This window comes from Oncorhynchus mykiss, chromosome 7, assembly GCF_013265735.2.
Source record: "Oncorhynchus mykiss isolate Arlee chromosome 7, USDA_OmykA_1.1, whole genome shotgun sequence".
NCBI classification, from domain to species: Eukaryota; Metazoa; Chordata; class Actinopteri; order Salmoniformes; family Salmonidae; genus Oncorhynchus; species Oncorhynchus mykiss.
The window spans coordinates 85019796-85037683 of NC_048571.1; the positions used below are offsets into that span (position 1 = coordinate 85019796).

A 17888-nucleotide genomic window follows, 5' to 3' on the forward strand; every position below is an offset into this window, starting at 1 on the left:
AGCGGTTTAGCCCGGTAGCGGAACGGTTTAACCTGGTTGGTTTAGCCTGGTCCCGGAGCGGTTTAGCCCGGTACCGGAACGGTTTAACCCAGTTGGTTTAGCCCGGTAGCGGAACGGTTTAACCCAGTTGGTTTAGACCGGTACCGGAACGGTTTAGCCCGGTTGGTTTAGCCCGGTTGGTTTAGCCCGGTTGGTTTAGCCCGGTAGCGGAACGGTTTAACCCAGTTGGTTTAGCCCGGTACCAGAATGGTTTAGCCCGGTTGGTTTAGCCCGGTACCAGAACGGTTTAGCCCGGTTGGTTTAGCCCGGTTGGTTTAGCCCGGTTGGTTTAGCCCCGTAGCGGAACGGTTTAACCCAGTTGGTTTAGCCCGGTACCAGAACGGTTTAGCCCGGTTGGTTTAGCCCGGTTGGTTTAGCCCGGTCTCGGAACGGTTTAGCCCGGTTGGTTTAGCCCGGTCCCGGAACGGTTTAACCCGGTTGGTTTAGCCCGGTACCGGAACGGTTTGTGTTCTTAAGCAACTACATTGCCTTCATTGTCACGCCAATGTTTGGTAATGGAATGTCAATGAGTGACAAGCAGTTGGCATGACGACGCAAACAGACTGGGACTCAGGATAATATAATGTCCTTCAAACATATGACAGTATGACTATACAAAACACCTGTACTGAAAAACAAGCAATCTGAACTGATAGTAGCTGATCAGTGGGGTCTACGCCAGTTACGTGTCAGTCACGACAGTCACACGCCAGTCACGACAGTCACACGCCAGTCACACGCCAGTCACACGCCAGTCACACGCCAGTCACACGCCAGTCACGACAGTCACACGCCAGTCACACGACAGTCACACGCCAGTCACACGACAGTCACACGCCAGTCACACGACAGTCACACGCCAGTCACACGCCAGTCACACGCCAGTCACGACAGTCACACGCCAGTCACGACAGTCACACGCCAGGTGTAACAGAGGCCCAGTAAAGACGGTGATTAAGTGTGCACCAACCACACAGTGAAGAGGAATGAGGAGGAGGAGGAGGAGGAGGAGCTATTTCCACTGAACCTTTATCCCCTTACATATCTCCAGCACTATAAATAAACACTTCCTGCCTCTGAACACGTCTCACTACTAACGACCCCAAAAGACAGGGAAATATTACAAAGTAAATATAATGGTGATTTTCCTCTTCATCTCACTCAGACTTGGACACTGAAAGATCAGTGAACAAAAACAAGATGGGTTGGATTTTTTTTATTTTTAAATAGGAATTATAAAACAGGAGGAGGAAAGGACTATTTATGGGAACATGACACTACAAAATAGACCACTTGACTGATTAGCTCCAACGTTGGATTTATTACAAAGATGTGAGTGGACTGAGGGACAGAGAGACACAGTGAGTATGGACAGACAAGAGAAGACAGACAAGAGAACAGCAGACAAGAGTAGGGGGAGAGGGAGAGAAGGAGAGAGATGAGGAGAGAGAGAAGTAGGGAGATGAGGAGAGAGAGAAGTAGGGAGATGAGGAGAGAGAGAAGTAGGGAGATGAGGAGAGAGAGAAGTAGGGAGATGAGGAGAGAGAGAAGTAGGGAGATGAGGAGAGAGAGAAGTAGGGAGATGAGGAGAGAGAGAAGTAGGGAGAGAGAGAGAAGTAGGGAGAGAGAGGAGGTTATTAGAGGTAGAGGAGGTGATAGTGGGAAAGGAGAGGACAGTGAGAAGAGAGAAGTGGGAGGATAGAGAAGAGGGAGGAGGAGACTTACTCTGCAGACTGGGAAGGTTGGTATCCTCTGGTTTGGTTTTGAGCAGATGAGGCAGCCGTGTGTACCTGTACCCAAACCCACAACCCTGTAAGAGAACAGAAACTATGGGTTAGTGAGAACAATACATGAGGTCAGGGACAAGAGAGAGAGAGAGAACCCAGACCCACAGCCCTGCAACAGAACCCACGGTGGGACAATAGTGAACTTGTGCACTGAGAAGCTAAACCAGAAGACGGCACGGTGCTGATAGAGGAGAACCAAGAACAGGCTACGTACCCTCCACAGTCGCACCAGGATCCAGTTAGTCTGAGCCCAGGGCCTCTGTTCATACGGGGCCAGCAGGTTTCTCATCATGGACACACGTCTAGGAGACAAACATACTCTTTCACATACGAGACTCTGTGATGCTTTCACATACGAGACTCTGTGATGCTTTCACATACGAGACTCTGTGATGCTTTCACATACGAGACTCGGTGATGCTTTCACATACGAGACTCGGTGATGCTTTCACATACGAGACTCTGTGATGCTTTCACATAGGACACAGCTTGCAAGACATACCTGATACAACATGAGAGAAATTATTGGCATATAGCGAAGAGGCTATTTGGTGTCTATTTTTGGTAGGTTCACAAGACCTAAAGTAGCGAATAAACACACACAAAATGCACGCACTACAATACTCACTGTTCCTCTGGGATCCTCTCCACGGCTCTGAGGGATTGTGGGTAACACACGTAACTGGCCAGAGCCTGCATGAGGGAGTCTTTGATGTCTACGGAGAGAAACACAGAACAGAACAAGATTTCAAATTCAAAATACAGGCTCTACCACACACCAACGAAGCAAGCCAGATCTAGTCAGGCTTCTCATAAAGCTAGCCAGCTTCAGTTAGCTTCACATTCCAGCTCAGGCGTCATCCGTATCCACAAACGGTGGATATTGGTCGTCCGTCTGCTGCTAACTCTAGAAGGCCTGAATCTGCACGTCCAGCACCTAAACTCTACATGTAAGAGACAATGGTGAACAACTTCAGCAAACTATGGTTGTTAGAAGTTCCATCTGTCTTCTATTCCACAGGCTCACCGTTAAGGCTCACCGTTAAGGCTCACCGTTAAGGCTCACCGTTAAGGTTCACCGTTAAGGCTCACCGTTAAGGCTCATCGTTAAGGCTCATCGTTAATGCATATCTACCTCAATGTGCCATGATGGGCATGAATATGTGCATATTTAACAGTAGAATAATAGCCCGGTGTTGATTTGCACCAGGAGCCATGATGGTCATGAATATGCGCATATTTAACAGTAGAATAATAGCCCGGTGTTGATTTGCACCAGGAGCCATGATGGTCATGAATATGCGCATATTTAACAGTAGAATAATAGCCCGGTGTTGATTTGCACCAGGAGCCATGATGGTCATGAATATGCGCATATTTAACAGTAGAATAATAGCCCGGTGTTGATTTGCACCAGGAGCCATGATGGTCATGAATATGTGCATATTTAACAGTAGAATAATAGCCCGGTGTTGATTTGCACCAGGAGCCATGATGGTCATGAATATGCGCATATTTAACAGTAGAATAATATCCCGGTGTTGATATGCACCAGGAGCCATGATGGTCATGAATATGCGCATATTTAACAGTATAATAATATCCCGGTGTTGATATGCACCAGGAGCCATGATGGTCATGAATATGCGCATATTTAACAGTAGAATAATATCCCGGTGTTGATATGCACCAGGAGCCTGCAGTCTAGTAAATCCATGTACTGTAATATACACAACCCCAAAGAAATCACATGAATAATTTGTTTAGAAAGGTCCTAAAAAATATATGTTTTAATAAATAAAAAAAAACATAATATCAAGACAATTTGTTTCAAAAGAAGACAATAGCATGTTTTGAGTTGTATTTATCTGTGCTTATCCGAGGCTATATGGCTGTGCCATGCCAACGAAATGAACAGCCAACGAAATGAACAGCCAATGAAATGAACAGCCAATGAAATTAACTTCTAAAGTTAGCAGACATTACACTCGTATACTATCCTGCCCTACAAGTCAAAACACATTTTACAGTAAGAATATAGCCCCCCCCCCCAAATAAAGGATCCCCCCCCCAAAAAAATGTCAGTAGCCAAGTGATGTACGCAATGGTCCATGGGGATTCTAGGAAAAAGTTGTATTTTGAAATAGAGCCGATCTGCACAATTTAGAGAATTACTTGGCAAGATTCATTAGAAATCGTGCCAAATAACAGGTTCATTAGAAAACAGTTCCCTTCCTTGTCAATGCATGCTGTGCTGTTCATCCGTCTCAATCTGACAATTGATAAAAATTCAAATCCAATTTATTTGTCACATACACATGGTTAGCCGATGTTAATGCGAGTGTAGCGAAATGCTTGTGCTTCTAGTTCCGACAATGCAGTAATAACCAACAAGTAATCTAGCTAACAATTCCAAAACTACTACCTTATACACACACACAAGTGTAAAGGGATAAAGAATATGTACATAAAGATATATGAATGAGTGATGGTACAGAACGGCATAGGCAAGATGCAGTAGATGGTATCGAGTACAGTATATACACATGAGATGAGTAATGTAGGGTATGTAAACCTTATATTAAGTAGCATTGTTTAAAGTGGCTAGTGATATATTGTGGCTAGTGATATATTGTGGCTAGTGATATATTGTGGCTAGTGATATATTGTGGCTAGTGATATATTGTGGCTAGTGATATATTGTGGCTAGTGATATATTGTGGCTAGTGATATAGTCACCTATCAGGTGATTTAATATCTTCTTAACTCCACATCTATTATTATGTGTGTAAAATGTGTTTAAATATAGTTTAGGTGCAGGTTGGCAGGGCCATTAGGTGTAGGTTGGCAGGGCCATTAGGTGTAGGTTGGCATGGCCATTTGGTGCAGGTTGGCAGAGCCATTAGGTGCAGGTTGGCAGGGCCATTAGGTGCAGGTTGGCAGAGCCATTAGGTGTAGGTTGGCAGGGCCATTAGGTGTAGGTTGGCAGGGCCATTAGGTGCAGGTTGGCAGGGCCATTAGGTGCAGGTTGGCAGGGCCATTAGGTGCAGGTTGGCAGGGCCATTAGGTGCAGGTTGGCAGGGCCATTAGGTGTAGGTTGGCAGGGCCATTAGGTGTAGGTTGGCAGGGCCATTAGGTGTAGGTTGGCAGGGCCATTAGGTGTAGGTTGGCAGGGCCATTAGGTGTAGGTTGGCAGGGCCATTAGGTGTAGGTTGGCAGGGCCATTAGGTGTAGGTTGGCAGGGCCATTAGGTGTAGGTTGGCAGAGCCATTAGGTGTAGGTTGGCAGGGCCATTAGGTGTAGGTTGGCAGAGCCATTAGGTGTAGGTTGGCAGGGCCATTAGGTGTAGGTTGGCATGGCCATTAGGTGTAGGTTGGCATGGCCATTAGGTGTAGGTTGGCAGAGCCATTAGGTGTAGGCTGGCAGGGCCATTAGGTGTAGGTTGGCAGAGCCATTAGGTGTAGGTTGGCATGGCCATTAGGTGCAGGTTGGCAGAGCCATTAGGTGTAGGTTGGCAGGGCCATTAGGTGTAGGTTGACAGAGCCATTAGGTGTAGGTTGGCATGGCCATTAGGTGCAGGTTGGCATGGCCATTAGGTGCAGGTTGGCATGGCCATTAGGTGTAGGTTGGCAGGGCCATTAGGTGTAGGTTGGCAGGGCCATTAGGTGTAGGTTGGCATGGCCATTTGGTGTAGGTTGGCATGGCCATTAGGTGCAGGTTGGCATGGCCATTAGGTGCAGGTTGGCATGGCCATTAGGTGCAGGTTGGCATGGCCATTAGGTGCAGGTTGGCATGGCCATTAGGTGCAGGTTGGCAGGGCCATTAGGTGCAGGTTGGCAGGGCCATTAGGTGCAGGTTGGCAGGGCCATTAGGTGCAGGTTGGCAGGGCCATTAGGTGCAGGTTGGCAGGGCCATTAGGTGCAGGTTGGCAGGGCCATTAGGTGCAGGTTGGCAGGGCCATTAGGTGCAGGTTGGCATGGCCATTAGGTGTAGGTTGGCAGGGCCATTTGGTGTAGGTTGGCAGGGCCATTAGGTGCAGGTTGGCATGGCCATTAGGTGCAGGTTGGCAGGGCCATTAGGTGCAGGTTGGCAGGGCCATTAGGTGCAGGTTGGCAGGGCCATTAGGTGCAGGTTGGCATGGCCATTAGGTGCAGGTTGGCATGGCCATTAGGTGCAGGTTGGCATGGCCATTAGGTGCAGGTTGGCATGGCCATTAGGTGCAGGTTGGCATGGCCATTTGGTGTAGGTTGGCAGGGCCATTCGGTGTAGGTTGGCAGGGCCATTAGGTGTAGGTTGGCAGGGCCATTAGGTGCAGGTTGGCAGGGCCATTTGGTGTAGTTTTTTACTGCTATAGCCCAAATAAATCCATTGAATAACAAAATTCATAAAATGTAATCAGAAAACTACCTTCATACTTGCAGTCGTTTGTATAGGTCACCTTGACGAGCACCGGGTGTCGCACAGCATAACGGTCATATTAGTTTGGAGTCCATTCGGATGCTACAGACGTCTCACGGTCTTGACAAAAGTCGCTGTAGCTCGGTCACCTTCCACCGCAGATGCGTTAGGCAGATATAAGCCGATGCAGTCCATGATATGTCTATTTAAACTGACTTTTTTATTATGTTACTTATATTGATGCGCGGGTGTCCATTGACTTAAGAATCACACGTGTGAATTACACGTGTAATGTGATGTGTAACGTACTTTAACACAAACAAATATTTGATTTAAATACAACATTTAAATCAGTTGTCTTCCTCAGATGATGCAATCTTAGCGAGGATCTGATTTCATTGGTCCTCAACTCGTGGCTCAGACACTTCATTTCAGGGTAAATAGAGTTAGCCTGCCCCGGAGCAGGTTAGTTCTGAAGGATAAGTTGACATAGAAATTTACCTGGCTACAAAAAGGTGAGCCACTTTCGTGGTACTGGTTCTCAAATTGAACTCAGAGTTCACCAAATTTAGCGAGCCGACTCCTCAAACATGCGACGTAGTATACCCCTCAACATTGACCACGTTGTTATTTAAGGAATATTCATTGCAGTGCCTCGTTGTGCAGTGCCTCGTTGCACTCCTTTGTTTTGGTCCTATTTCCTGAGCCAATCTAGATTCGTTGTACGTCCTGAGACCGAGAGAAGTAGGCAGGTAAATGCATTGAGCTCCAACTGTGCTGCTACTCAGGTGTATGTGAGTCAATATGTGTTGTTGAATAGCTAAACGGGTTTAAAGCTACAGTCTGGCATCTGGGTATCTTTTAAAATGGTCAGCTATATAACATAACGTAATGGGTCGGGCTGGTTTTGATGAAAATTGTATCCTCGAATGTAGCTTTAAAGAATACCTGCCCTTAATAAGCAAGTAACGGCTTTGAAAACGTCTGGTTGCATCGATATGAGTCAGAAACATTCATTGAAGTGTTTAAGTTCGACTACAGAGTAAATAGGACAATGTTGGTCATGAAATCAGTCTCGTCTAAAACGGAGTACATGACAAGTTAATGAAGCCTTGGGTTTGTATTACAACGTCAACAAATCATGCTCCCTTTATGCCAAGCTCCACCTACAAATCTCGCCCCTCCGCCCTCTTCGCTTCCCTTCATGGACTGGGAGGGGGCTCTGTTGTTTTCTCACCCCTTCATGTTCAAAGGATCACGAGTCCTATACGGATTGACCATGCCTCCACAACCAAGGTTCTGTAGTTTCCCAGCCCTGAGGAGTATTTCTGTCTGTCATAAAGGACTTTTGTTCTGGGGGGGGGGGGGGGGGGGGGGACTCATTCTGATTGGCTGAGCCTGGCTCTCCAGTGGGTGTAAATGGCTGCTGAGTGGATAGGTCCAGCCATGGCTGCATCCCTGCCCAGTCATGTGAAATCAACTGAATGTCTTTCGGGTTGAGTGGTTTCCTTATATGAACTGTAACTCAGTAAATTCTTAGAAATTGTTGCATGTTGATTGTATATTTTTGATCGGTATACTTAGCAGTCTTACAGCTTGGGGGTACAAGCTTTTCAGGGCATTGTTGGTTCCAGACTTGGTGCATAGGGACCGCTTGCCGTGCAGTAGAAGAGAGAACAGTCTATGACTTGGGTGGCTCGAGTTAGACAGTTTCTTTTACTTTTTACCCCCTTTTTCGTGGTAGTTACAGTCGTGTCTTGTCGCCGTAACTCCCGGGAGAGGCGAAGGTCGAGAGCCATACGTCCTTCCGAAACACAACCCAACCAAGTCGCACTGCTTCTTGACACAATGCCCACTTAACCCGTAAGCCAGCCGCACCAATGGGTTAAGAGTCAGCGTGGTGGGTGTGTTGTTGCCTACCCTCACCACCTGGGGGCGGCCCGTCAGGAAGTCCAGTATCCAGTTGCAGAGGGAGGTGTTTAGTCCCCAGGGTCCTTATCTTAGTGATGAGCTTTGAGGGCTTGAACGCTGAGCTGTAGTCAATGAACAGCATTCTCACATAGGTGTTCCTTTTGTCCAGGTGGGAAAGGGCAGTGTGATTTGCAATAGAGATTATATTACCTGTGGATCTGTTTGGGCTGTATATGAATTGGAGTGGATACTCCAAGGTAAGGTATCCTACAAGCCTGCCTCTACAGCACCGTCTCTTCCTCCTTCCAGTGTCAGGTATCCTACAAGCCTGCCTCTACAGCACCGTCTCCTCCTCCTTCCAGTGTCAGGTATCCTACAAGCCTGCCTCTACAGCACCGTCTCTTCCTCCTTCCAGTGTCAGGTATCCTACAATCCTGCCTCTACAGCACCGTCTCCTCCTCCTTCCAGTGTCAGGTATCCTACAAGCCTGCCTCTACAGCACCGTCTCCTCCTCCTTCCAGTGTCAGGTATCCTACAAGCCTGCCTCTACAGCACAGTCTCCTCCTCCTTCCAGTGTCAGGTATCCTACAAGCCTGCCTCTACAGCACCGTCTCCTCCTCCTTCCAGTGTCAGGTATCCTACAATCCTGCCTCTACAGCACCGTCTCCTCCTTCCAGTGTCAGGTATCCTACAATCCTGCCTCTACAGCACCGTCTCCTCCTCCTTCCAGTGTCAGGTATCCTACAATCCTGCCTCTATAGCACAATCTCCTCCTCCTTCCAGTGTCAGGTATCCTACAATCCTGCCTCTACAGCACCGTCTACTCCTTCGAGTGTCAGGTATCCTACAATCCTGCCTCTACAGCACCGTCTCCTCCTCCTTCCAGTGTCAGGTATCCTACAATCCTGCCTCTATAGCACAATCTCCTCCTCCTTCCAGTGTCAGGTATCCTACAATCCTGCCTCTATAGCACCATCTCCTCCTCCTTCCAGTGTCAGGTATCCTACAATCCTGCCTCTACAGCACCGTCTACTCCTTCGAGTGTCAGGTATCCTACAAGCCTGCCTCTACAGCACCGTCTACTCCTCTTTCCAGTGTCAGGTTTCCTACAATCCTGCCTCTATAGCACCGTCAACTCCTCCTTCCAGTGTCAGGGATTTGAGACGTGGAGGAGGCCGTAGGAGGGCGACAACCCAGCAGCAGGACCTCTACCTCCGCCTTTGTGCAAGGGGGAGCACTGCCAGAGCCCTGCAAAACGACCTCCATCAGGCCACAAATATGCATGTGTCTGCTCAAATGGTCAGAAACAGACTGCATGAGGGTGGAATGAGGGCCCGAAGTCCACAGGTGGGGGTTGTGCTTACAGCCCAACACCGTGCAGGACGTTTGGCATTTGCCAGAGAACACCAAGATTGGCAAATTCGCCACTGGCGCCCTGTGCTCTTCACAGATGAAAGCAGGCTCACACTGAGCACATGTGACAGACGTGACAGAGTCTGGAGACGCTGTGGAGAACGTTCTGCTGCCTGCAACATCCTCCAGCATGACCGGTTTGGCGGTGGGTCAGTCATGGTGAGGGGTGTCATTTCTTTGGGGGGCCGCAGAGCCCTCCATGTGCTCGCCAGAGGTAGCCTGACTGCCATTAGGTACCGAGATGAGATCCTCAGACCCCTTGTGAGACCATATGCTGGTGCGGTTGGCCCTGGGTTCCTCCTATTGCAAGACAGTGCTAGACCTCATGTGGCTGGAGTGTGTCAGCAGTTCCTGCAAGAGGAAGGCATTGATGCTATGGACTGGCCCGCCCGTTCCCCAGACCTGAATCCAATTGAGCACATCTGGGACATCATGCCTCGCTCCATCCACCAACGCCACGTTGCACCACAGACTGTCCAGGAGTTGGTGGATGCTTTAGTCCAGGTCTGGGAGGAGATCCCTCAGGAGACCATCTGCCACCATCCGTCATCAGGAGCATGCCCAGGCATTGTAGGGAGGTCATACAGGCACGTGGAGGCCACACACACTGAGTGTGAGTCTCATTTTGACTTGTTTTAAGGACATTACATCAAAGTTGGATCAGCCTGTAGTGTGGTTTTCCACTTTAATTTTGAGTGCGACTCCAAATCCAGACCTCCATGGGTTGATAAATTTGATTTCCATTGATATTTTTTGTGTGATTTTGTTGTCAGCACATTCAACTATGTAAAGAAAAAAGTATTTAATAAGAATATTTCATTCATTCAGATCTAGGATGTGTTATTTTAGTGTTCCCTTTATTTTTTTGAGCAGTGTAGTTATTGAGCTCAACCTGCAGGAGGTTTGTTAGTTGTGATTGAGTGAAGAGGAAACCGCTGTGGGCGAGGTTCTGACAGAGGGGTGTGTCTTGGTGGTGGCAAGGACACACCCACATCAAACCACACCCCCAAGCCAACTCTCGTTTGGCTTCGGTCACGGCCGCCAGCAAGCCAAAAAAAAAACATGGACAAATCAGTGGATGCGGTTCCCCTTTAAGAAGAGCTAACTGAACTGGATCAGAACCAAAACGATGTGGTTCCCCTTTAAGAAGAGCTAACTGAACTGGATCAGAACCAAAACGATGCGGTTCCCCTTTAAGAAGAGCTAACTGAACTGGATCAGAACCAAAACGATAACAGTCAGAACCCTGAGAACTGAACAAGGCTTCCTCACTCGTCTGATGTATAAAAAACCCATCTGAGACAACGAGATATGAGGATCTCATTCTAAAACGAAGCCAAAACAAACATGACGGAACATAAATAAGAAGAATGTATCCAGTCACCGTGACAACAAGCAGAGAGTCACACAACGCTGAGCCCGGAGAAGAAACAAACACACTGGCTGAGTTCCAAATGGCACCCTATTCCCTATTTAGTACACTACTTTTGACCAGGTCCCTTGTGATTTTGATCTAAAGTAGTGCCCTATATAGAAAAAAGGGTGCCATTTGTTACACACAGAGTGTGACAATGATAATTAACACTGATGCTTTTATATGGACATAAATGTGGATTTGTTATGTGCTGTATATAAACACTAAGATGTGTATCTAAGACATGACTGATATCTTATGAATAGAGTTAGATTAGGATTCGTCTGAAATGGCACACTTCACTATATAGTGCACTACTTTTGAAGGGAGCCATTTGGGACAAGGGTGAATTTGGGACTCATACTAAGTGTATCCTGAGGTGACTTGACAGAGTTAGACTACTCTCAGTGTCACACCAGGCAAGCATGAAGGATACAAAACATTATTCAAAATGAATACTGAAATCACACCTGGGTTTTAAATACTATTTGACAAAAAAAAAAAAATCCTGTCCTTTTATCTGGGCTTGATTAGGTGTAACTGGCTTAATGGACCAATAGAATAGTCCCAAACGTACAAACCCCACTCATCTGACACTCTAGGCAAGTAGAAAAAAAACAAAGTATTTGAAAGATGTCAAATAGTAATTGAACCCACCCAGGGTCTGCTGAACACTAAATCTGAAAACCTTCTCTCATAATAGTAACACAATAACAAACCATTCACCTTTAACAAAAAATAATCTTTCTAAGAAAAACAACACTTGAAAGCAATTCCTTTAAATAGGATTCTAAAACACGAGTCACCAGCATTGTGTATGGAGGACAAGGAAAAACACAGACATTTCCTTTCTTTTACTCTGTCTGCCTGGAGCTCAACACAGACCTGTCTGCCTGGAGCTCAACACAGACCTGTCTGCCTGGAGCTCAACACAGACCTGTCTGCCTGGAGCTCAACACAGACCTGTCTGCCTGGAGCTCAACACAGACCTGTCTGCCTGGAGCTCAACACAGACCTGTCTGCCTGGAGCTCAACACAGACCTGTCTGCCTGGAGCTCAACACAGACATGTCCTTTCTTTTACTCTGACTGCCTGGAGCTCAATTGTAAAAACTTGTAATTATCCATTCATAGTTAGAAATTAATCCTGGCGAAAAATAGCAGTACCGGAGGCTATATTAAGTCTACGTTTCCCATTAAAATAGCTTGTAACAGATGACTCTGTCCTCTTGTGTTACCGAGTAGCTTTGTCCTGCAGCTCCAGGTAATAGCAGAGACAGATATGTGTGGGAACCATAGGGCTAGGGTTCAAAAGCACTGCACTACGTAGGGAATCGGGTGCCATTTGGGATGTTGCCAGGGTGAGTAATTCACATTGCTGCTCTACAGATGAATGTGTCTACTACAGTATGTAGTTGGGCGGGATCCTTCTTAAACAAGTTCGCTAATAAACAGGAAGTACAGTATGTTGTTGGAGGTATCCTTCTTAAACCAGTTGGCTAATAAACAGGAAGTACAGTATGTAGTTGGAGGGATTCCTCTTAAACCAGTTAGCTAATAAACAGGAAGTACAGTATGTTGTCTCTCAGGTATCCTTCTTAAACCAGTTAGCTTATAAACAGGAAGTACAGTATGTTGTCTCTCAGGTATCCTTCTTAAACCAGTTAGCTTATAAACAGGAAGTACAGTATGTTGTCTCTCAGGTATCCTTCTTAAACCAGTTAGCTAATAAACAGGAAGTACAGTATGTTGTCTCTCAGGTATCCTTCTTAAACCAGTTAGCTTATAAACAGGAAGTACAGTATGTTGTCTCTCAGGTATCCTTCTTAAACCAGTTAGCTTATAAACAGGAAGTACAGTATGTTGTCTCTCAGGTATCCTTCTTAAACCAGTCAGCTAATAAACAGGAAGTACAGTATGTAGTTGGAGGGATTCCTCTTAAACAGAAATAAATGAGGCTTTAGGTGAGGCGCTGACTAACGGAAGACCAACTACACAGGTGAAAACCAGAACTCACTCTTCTTATCCCTTCCTTGTTGTGCATTGATGAATAGAGCCAGGCATTTTGACGCGAGCAGGCAGAACTCCAGGGCTTAGTAACTCAGAACCCAGATTTCTTCATGGTCAGGTCGATTCTCTTCAGTGACGTGGTTCAGGTATAACGCCGGGCCCCTACTAGTAAATGCCAGTGATGCATCATTCGGTTTATAATATGATGGCTATCTGTAATTGCTTCCACTCACCTGTTCCAACGATGCGCGGGTCTGCAAAGTGCTTAGCGAGGATAGCAGCGAGTTGAGTGAGGGTGTCCTCGTAGCCTGGGGAAAAGACAACAGTCAACAAACATCTCCGGGTCGTTGTATTTCTGCATGCTCTTTAGGGCTCTAAGCCGGGTCGCTGTATTTCTGAATGCTCTTTAGGGCTCTAAGCCGGGTCGCTGTATTTCTGAATGCTCCTTAGGGCTCTAAGCCGGGTCGCTGTATTTCTGAATGCTCTTTAGGGCTCTAAGCCGGGTCGCTGTATTTCTGAATGCTCTTTAGGGCTCTAAGCCGGGTCGCTGTATTTCTGAATGCTCTTTAGGGCTCTAAGCCGGGTCGCTGTATTTCTGAATGCTCCTTAGGGTTCCTGTACAAGCATTTCCTGATAACTGCAGATGTGAAAATGTACCCAAATAAAATATGATCAATAAAATAATAGTGATTGTGTCAACAGGCAGGAGGAGATATTACCGGCACGAGATCACAACCTTTAATGTGTATGCAAATTCAGTTATCACAACTAAAAACGGCTAAAAAGGGTCAGTTAAAGAGCAGTTCAATTCCTAAACTATCATCTGCACGGCATCTGTAGTCTTTAATAGAGGCTCTGGACAAACGTCATGAAATATAATGGAATGGGGCTGCAGCCTTTAGTGTGTTGTGGTCACCTGACAAAGTAGCTGTTCATGGCCATAAAACACAGCCTTAAAAAGCGGGCGGGCGGGCGGGCGGGCGGGCGGGCGGGCGTTTACCTGGCAGTTGGTCCATGCAGTTGGAGGGGCTGAAGTAGTTCTTCAGAGAGCTATAGCTGTTCATGGCCACGTTGAGGTAGAACTCTGGGGCGAAGGCGAACAACGTTCCTGTGTTGTCAGCGTGCTGGATGGTGAGTATACACACCCTCAGTAGCCAGTACACATCCAGCATCTTATCCTGGAACACAGAGTTATATGTTTTAAACAAGCAAAACAACACCTTCAGTATAGTAGAAGTAGTAATTCATGTTGCTTTTCTTGGACAAGCAAAACAACACCTTCAGTATAGTAGAAGTAGTAATTCATGTAGCTTTTCTTGGACAAGCAAAACAACACCTTCAGTATAGTAGTAGTAGTAATTCATGTAGCTTTTCTTGGACAAGCAAAACAACACCTTCAGTATAGTAGAAGTAGTAATTCATGTTGCTTTTCTTGGACAAGCAAAACAACACCTTCAGTATAGTAGAAGTAGTAATTCATGTAGCTTTTCTTGGACAAGCAGAACAACAAAGACTGGGTTCACAGGATGTTTTTTTACATTTTTGTTTCAATGTCCCTCAGTTGAGGATGTTGGTCCCCTTTTTCATTCAAGTCGGACTATGAATGAGAAGAAACTCCAGCACACTAGTAGCCTTGATGCTTTCAGTCTGAATAGATCAGGGCTGAAATGTGCTGGGTACAGTCCCTTTCCTACCTGACAGTAGATGTGCTGGGTAGCCTCTCCTTCCTACCTGACAGTAGATGTGCTGGGTACAGTCTCTTACCTACCTGACAGTAGATGTGCTGGGTACAGTCTCTTACCTACCTGACAGTAGATGTGCTGGGTACAGTCTCTTTCCTACCTGACAGTAGATGTGCTGGGTACAGTCTCTTCCCTACCTGACAGTAGATGTGCTGGGTACAGTCTCTTTCCTACCTGACAGTAGATGTGCTGGGTACAGTCTCTTACCTACCTGACAGTAGATGTGCTGGGTACAGTCTCTTACCTACCTGACAGTAGATGTGCTGGGTACAGTCTCTTTCCTACCTGACAGTAGATGTGCTGGGTACAGTCTCTTCCCTACCTGACAGTAGATGTGCTGGGTACAGTCTCTTTCCTACCTGACAGTAGATGTGCTGGGTACAGTCTCTTACCTACCTGACAGTAGATGTGCTGGGTAGCCTCTCTTTCCTACCTGACAGTAGATGTGCTGGGTAGCGTCTTTTTCCTACCTGACAGTAGATGTGCTGGGTACAGTCTCTTTCCTACCTGACAGTAGATGTGCTGGGTAGTCTCTTTCCTACCTGACAGTAGATGTGCTGGGTACAGTCTCTTTCCTACCTGACAGTAGATGTGCTGGGTACAGTCTCTTTCCTACCTGACAGTAGATGTGGTGGGTAGTCTCTTTCCTACCTGACAGTAGATGTTCTGGGTACAGTCTCTTACCTACCTGACAGTAGATGTGCTGGGTACAGTCTCTTTCCTACCTGACAGTAGATGTGCTGGGTACAGTCTCTTACCTACCTGACAGTAGATGTGCTGGGTACAGTCTCTTACCTACCTGACAGTAGATGTGCTGGGTACAGTCTCTTTCCTACCTGACAGTAGATGTGCTGGGTACAGTCTCTTTCCTACCTGACAGTAGATGTGCTGGGTACAGTCTCTTCCCTACCTGACAGTAGATGTGCTGGGTACAGTCTCTTACCTACCTGACAGTAGATGTGCTGGGTACAGTCTCTTACCTACCTGACAGTAGATGTGCTGGGTAGCCTCTCTTTCCTACCTGACAGTAGATGTGCTGGGTACAGTCTCTTTCCTACCTGACAGTAGATGTGCTGGGTACAGTCTCTTTCCTACCTGACAGTAGATGTGCTGGGTACAGTCTCTTTCCTACCTGACAGTAGATGTGCTGGGTACAGTCTCTTACCTACCTGACAGTAGATGTGCTGGGTACAGTCTCTTACCTACCTGACAGTAGATGTGCTGGGTACAGTCTCTTACCTACCTGACAGTAGATGTGCTGGGTACAGTCTCTTACCTACCTGACAGTAGATGTGCTGGGTAGCCTCTCTTTCCTACCTGACAGTAGATGTGCTGGGTACAGTCTCTTACCTACCTGACAGTAGATGTGCTGGGTAGCCTCTCTTTCCTACCTGACAGTAGATGTGCTGGGTACAGTCTCTTACCTACCTGACAGTAGATGTGCTGGGTACAGTCTCTTACCTACCTGACAGTAGATGTGCTGGGTACAGTCTCTTTCCTACCTGACAGTAGATGTGCTGGGTAGCCTCTCTTTCCTACCTGACAGTAGATGTGCTGGGTACCGTCTCTTTCCTACCTGACAGTAGATGTGCTGGGTACAGTCTCTTTCCTACCTGACAGTAGATGTGCTGGGTACAGTCTCTTCCCTCCCTGACAGTAGATGTGCTGGGTACAGTCTCTTTCCTACCTGACAGTAGATGTGCTGGGTACAGTCTCTTACCTACCTGACAGTAGATGTGCTGGGTACAGTCTCTTTCCTACCTGACAGTAGATGTGCTGGGTACAGTCTCTTACCTACCTGACAGTAGATGTGCTGGGTACAGTCTCTTCCCTACCTGACAGTAGATGTGCTGGGTACAGTCTCTTCCCTACCTGACAGTAGATGTGCTGGGTACAGTCTCTTACCTACCTGACAGTAGATGTGCTGGGTACAGTCTCTTTCCTACCTGACAGTAGATGTGCTGGGTACAGTCTCTTCCCTACCTGACAGTAGATGTGCTGGGTACCGTCTCTTTCCTACCTGACAGTAGATGTGCTGGGTACAGTCTCTTTCCTACCTTACAGTAGATGGTAGCGTTGATCCAGGCCAGTCTCCTACTCAGGTGATTCAGCTTCTCAGCAAATACCTTCTGGCTCTTCTGCAGCTCCTCCAAGATGTCTGGTCTCTAACATAGACAAGACAAGTTGTATAACACAAATAACATGTCTAGTAAAAAAAAATATATATATATTTATTCAACTTCAATAACGCTGTTCATCGCCGAAAGCAATCTAAGAAACAAAAGACTGTTCATTCAGACCTTTGTCGTACACATAAAGCCCAGCCCTAACCACTGGTCATGTTTCCTACTAAGAGAACAATATCACAGAACCCTTTAAATAGAAATAAGAACTGCCACACTGGTGTCAGATCTACATATCATGACTATTATACTAAACATGCTAGAAAATAACATTACACTAATGCAACTATTAGGTTGTACAATAATATAAATGGATTTGTGTAGTTTATACTACTATTATACCAGTACTATTATACCAGTACTATTATAGAGTACCTATTACATTAAAACATGGGGCGGCAGCCTAGTGGTTAGAGCGTTGGACTGGTAACCGGAAGGTTGCAAGTTCAAACCCCCGAGCTGACAAGGTACAATCTGTCTTTCTGCCCCTGAACAGGCAGTTAACCCACTGTTCCCAGGCCGTCATTGAAAATAAGAATTTGTTCTTAACTGACTTGCCTAGTTAAATAAAGGTAAAAAAAAACAAAACAATTAGCAGTACTATTAAATACTACATTATATACTGACTATGATTAAGGCCCAGTGTTTTTTGGTTGATCGTGTCACATGACCTGAATTTTACCCTCTATTTAAAAGCCTTTTTTTTACAGAAATTAGAATTGAACCAAAATATGCAAGTTGACTGAAAAAAACATTAAAATAAAAAAAGGTTAGAAATCACGTGACAAAACACACGCCCCTAACTACGATACATAACAGAGTGATACCACGCACAGTGTATTTAGTCTGCTGGGCCCAGAATGATACCACGCACAGTGTATTTAGTCTGCTGGGCCCAGAATGATACCACAGACAGTGTATTTAGTCTGCTGGGCACAGAATGATACCACAGACAGTGTATTTAGTCTGCTGGGCCCAGAATGATAACACAG

At 46.3% G+C, this 17888-nt stretch overlaps 1 protein-coding gene across 3 annotated transcripts in view; it reads right to left on the minus strand.

Annotated features, from left to right (window-relative positions):
- The window catches only part of LOC110529055 (E3 ubiquitin-protein ligase RNF123), a 262366-nt gene that overhangs the window by 175465 nt on the left and 69013 nt on the right, over positions 1 to 17888 (minus strand). For all 3 annotated transcript variants that reach the window (XM_036984248.1, XM_036984250.1, XM_036984249.1), the window contains exons 25-30: positions 16771 to 16878; positions 13972 to 14149; positions 13205 to 13279; positions 2455 to 2542; positions 2041 to 2128; positions 1765 to 1849 (exon numbers count right to left, since the gene is read on the minus strand). In XM_036984248.1, the coding sequence (XP_036840143.1) occupies positions 1765 to 1849; positions 2041 to 2128; positions 2455 to 2542; positions 13205 to 13279; positions 13972 to 14149; positions 16771 to 16878 (622 nt within the window). The remainder of the gene's footprint in view (positions 1 to 1764; positions 1850 to 2040; positions 2129 to 2454; positions 2543 to 13204; positions 13280 to 13971; positions 14150 to 16770; positions 16879 to 17888) is intronic.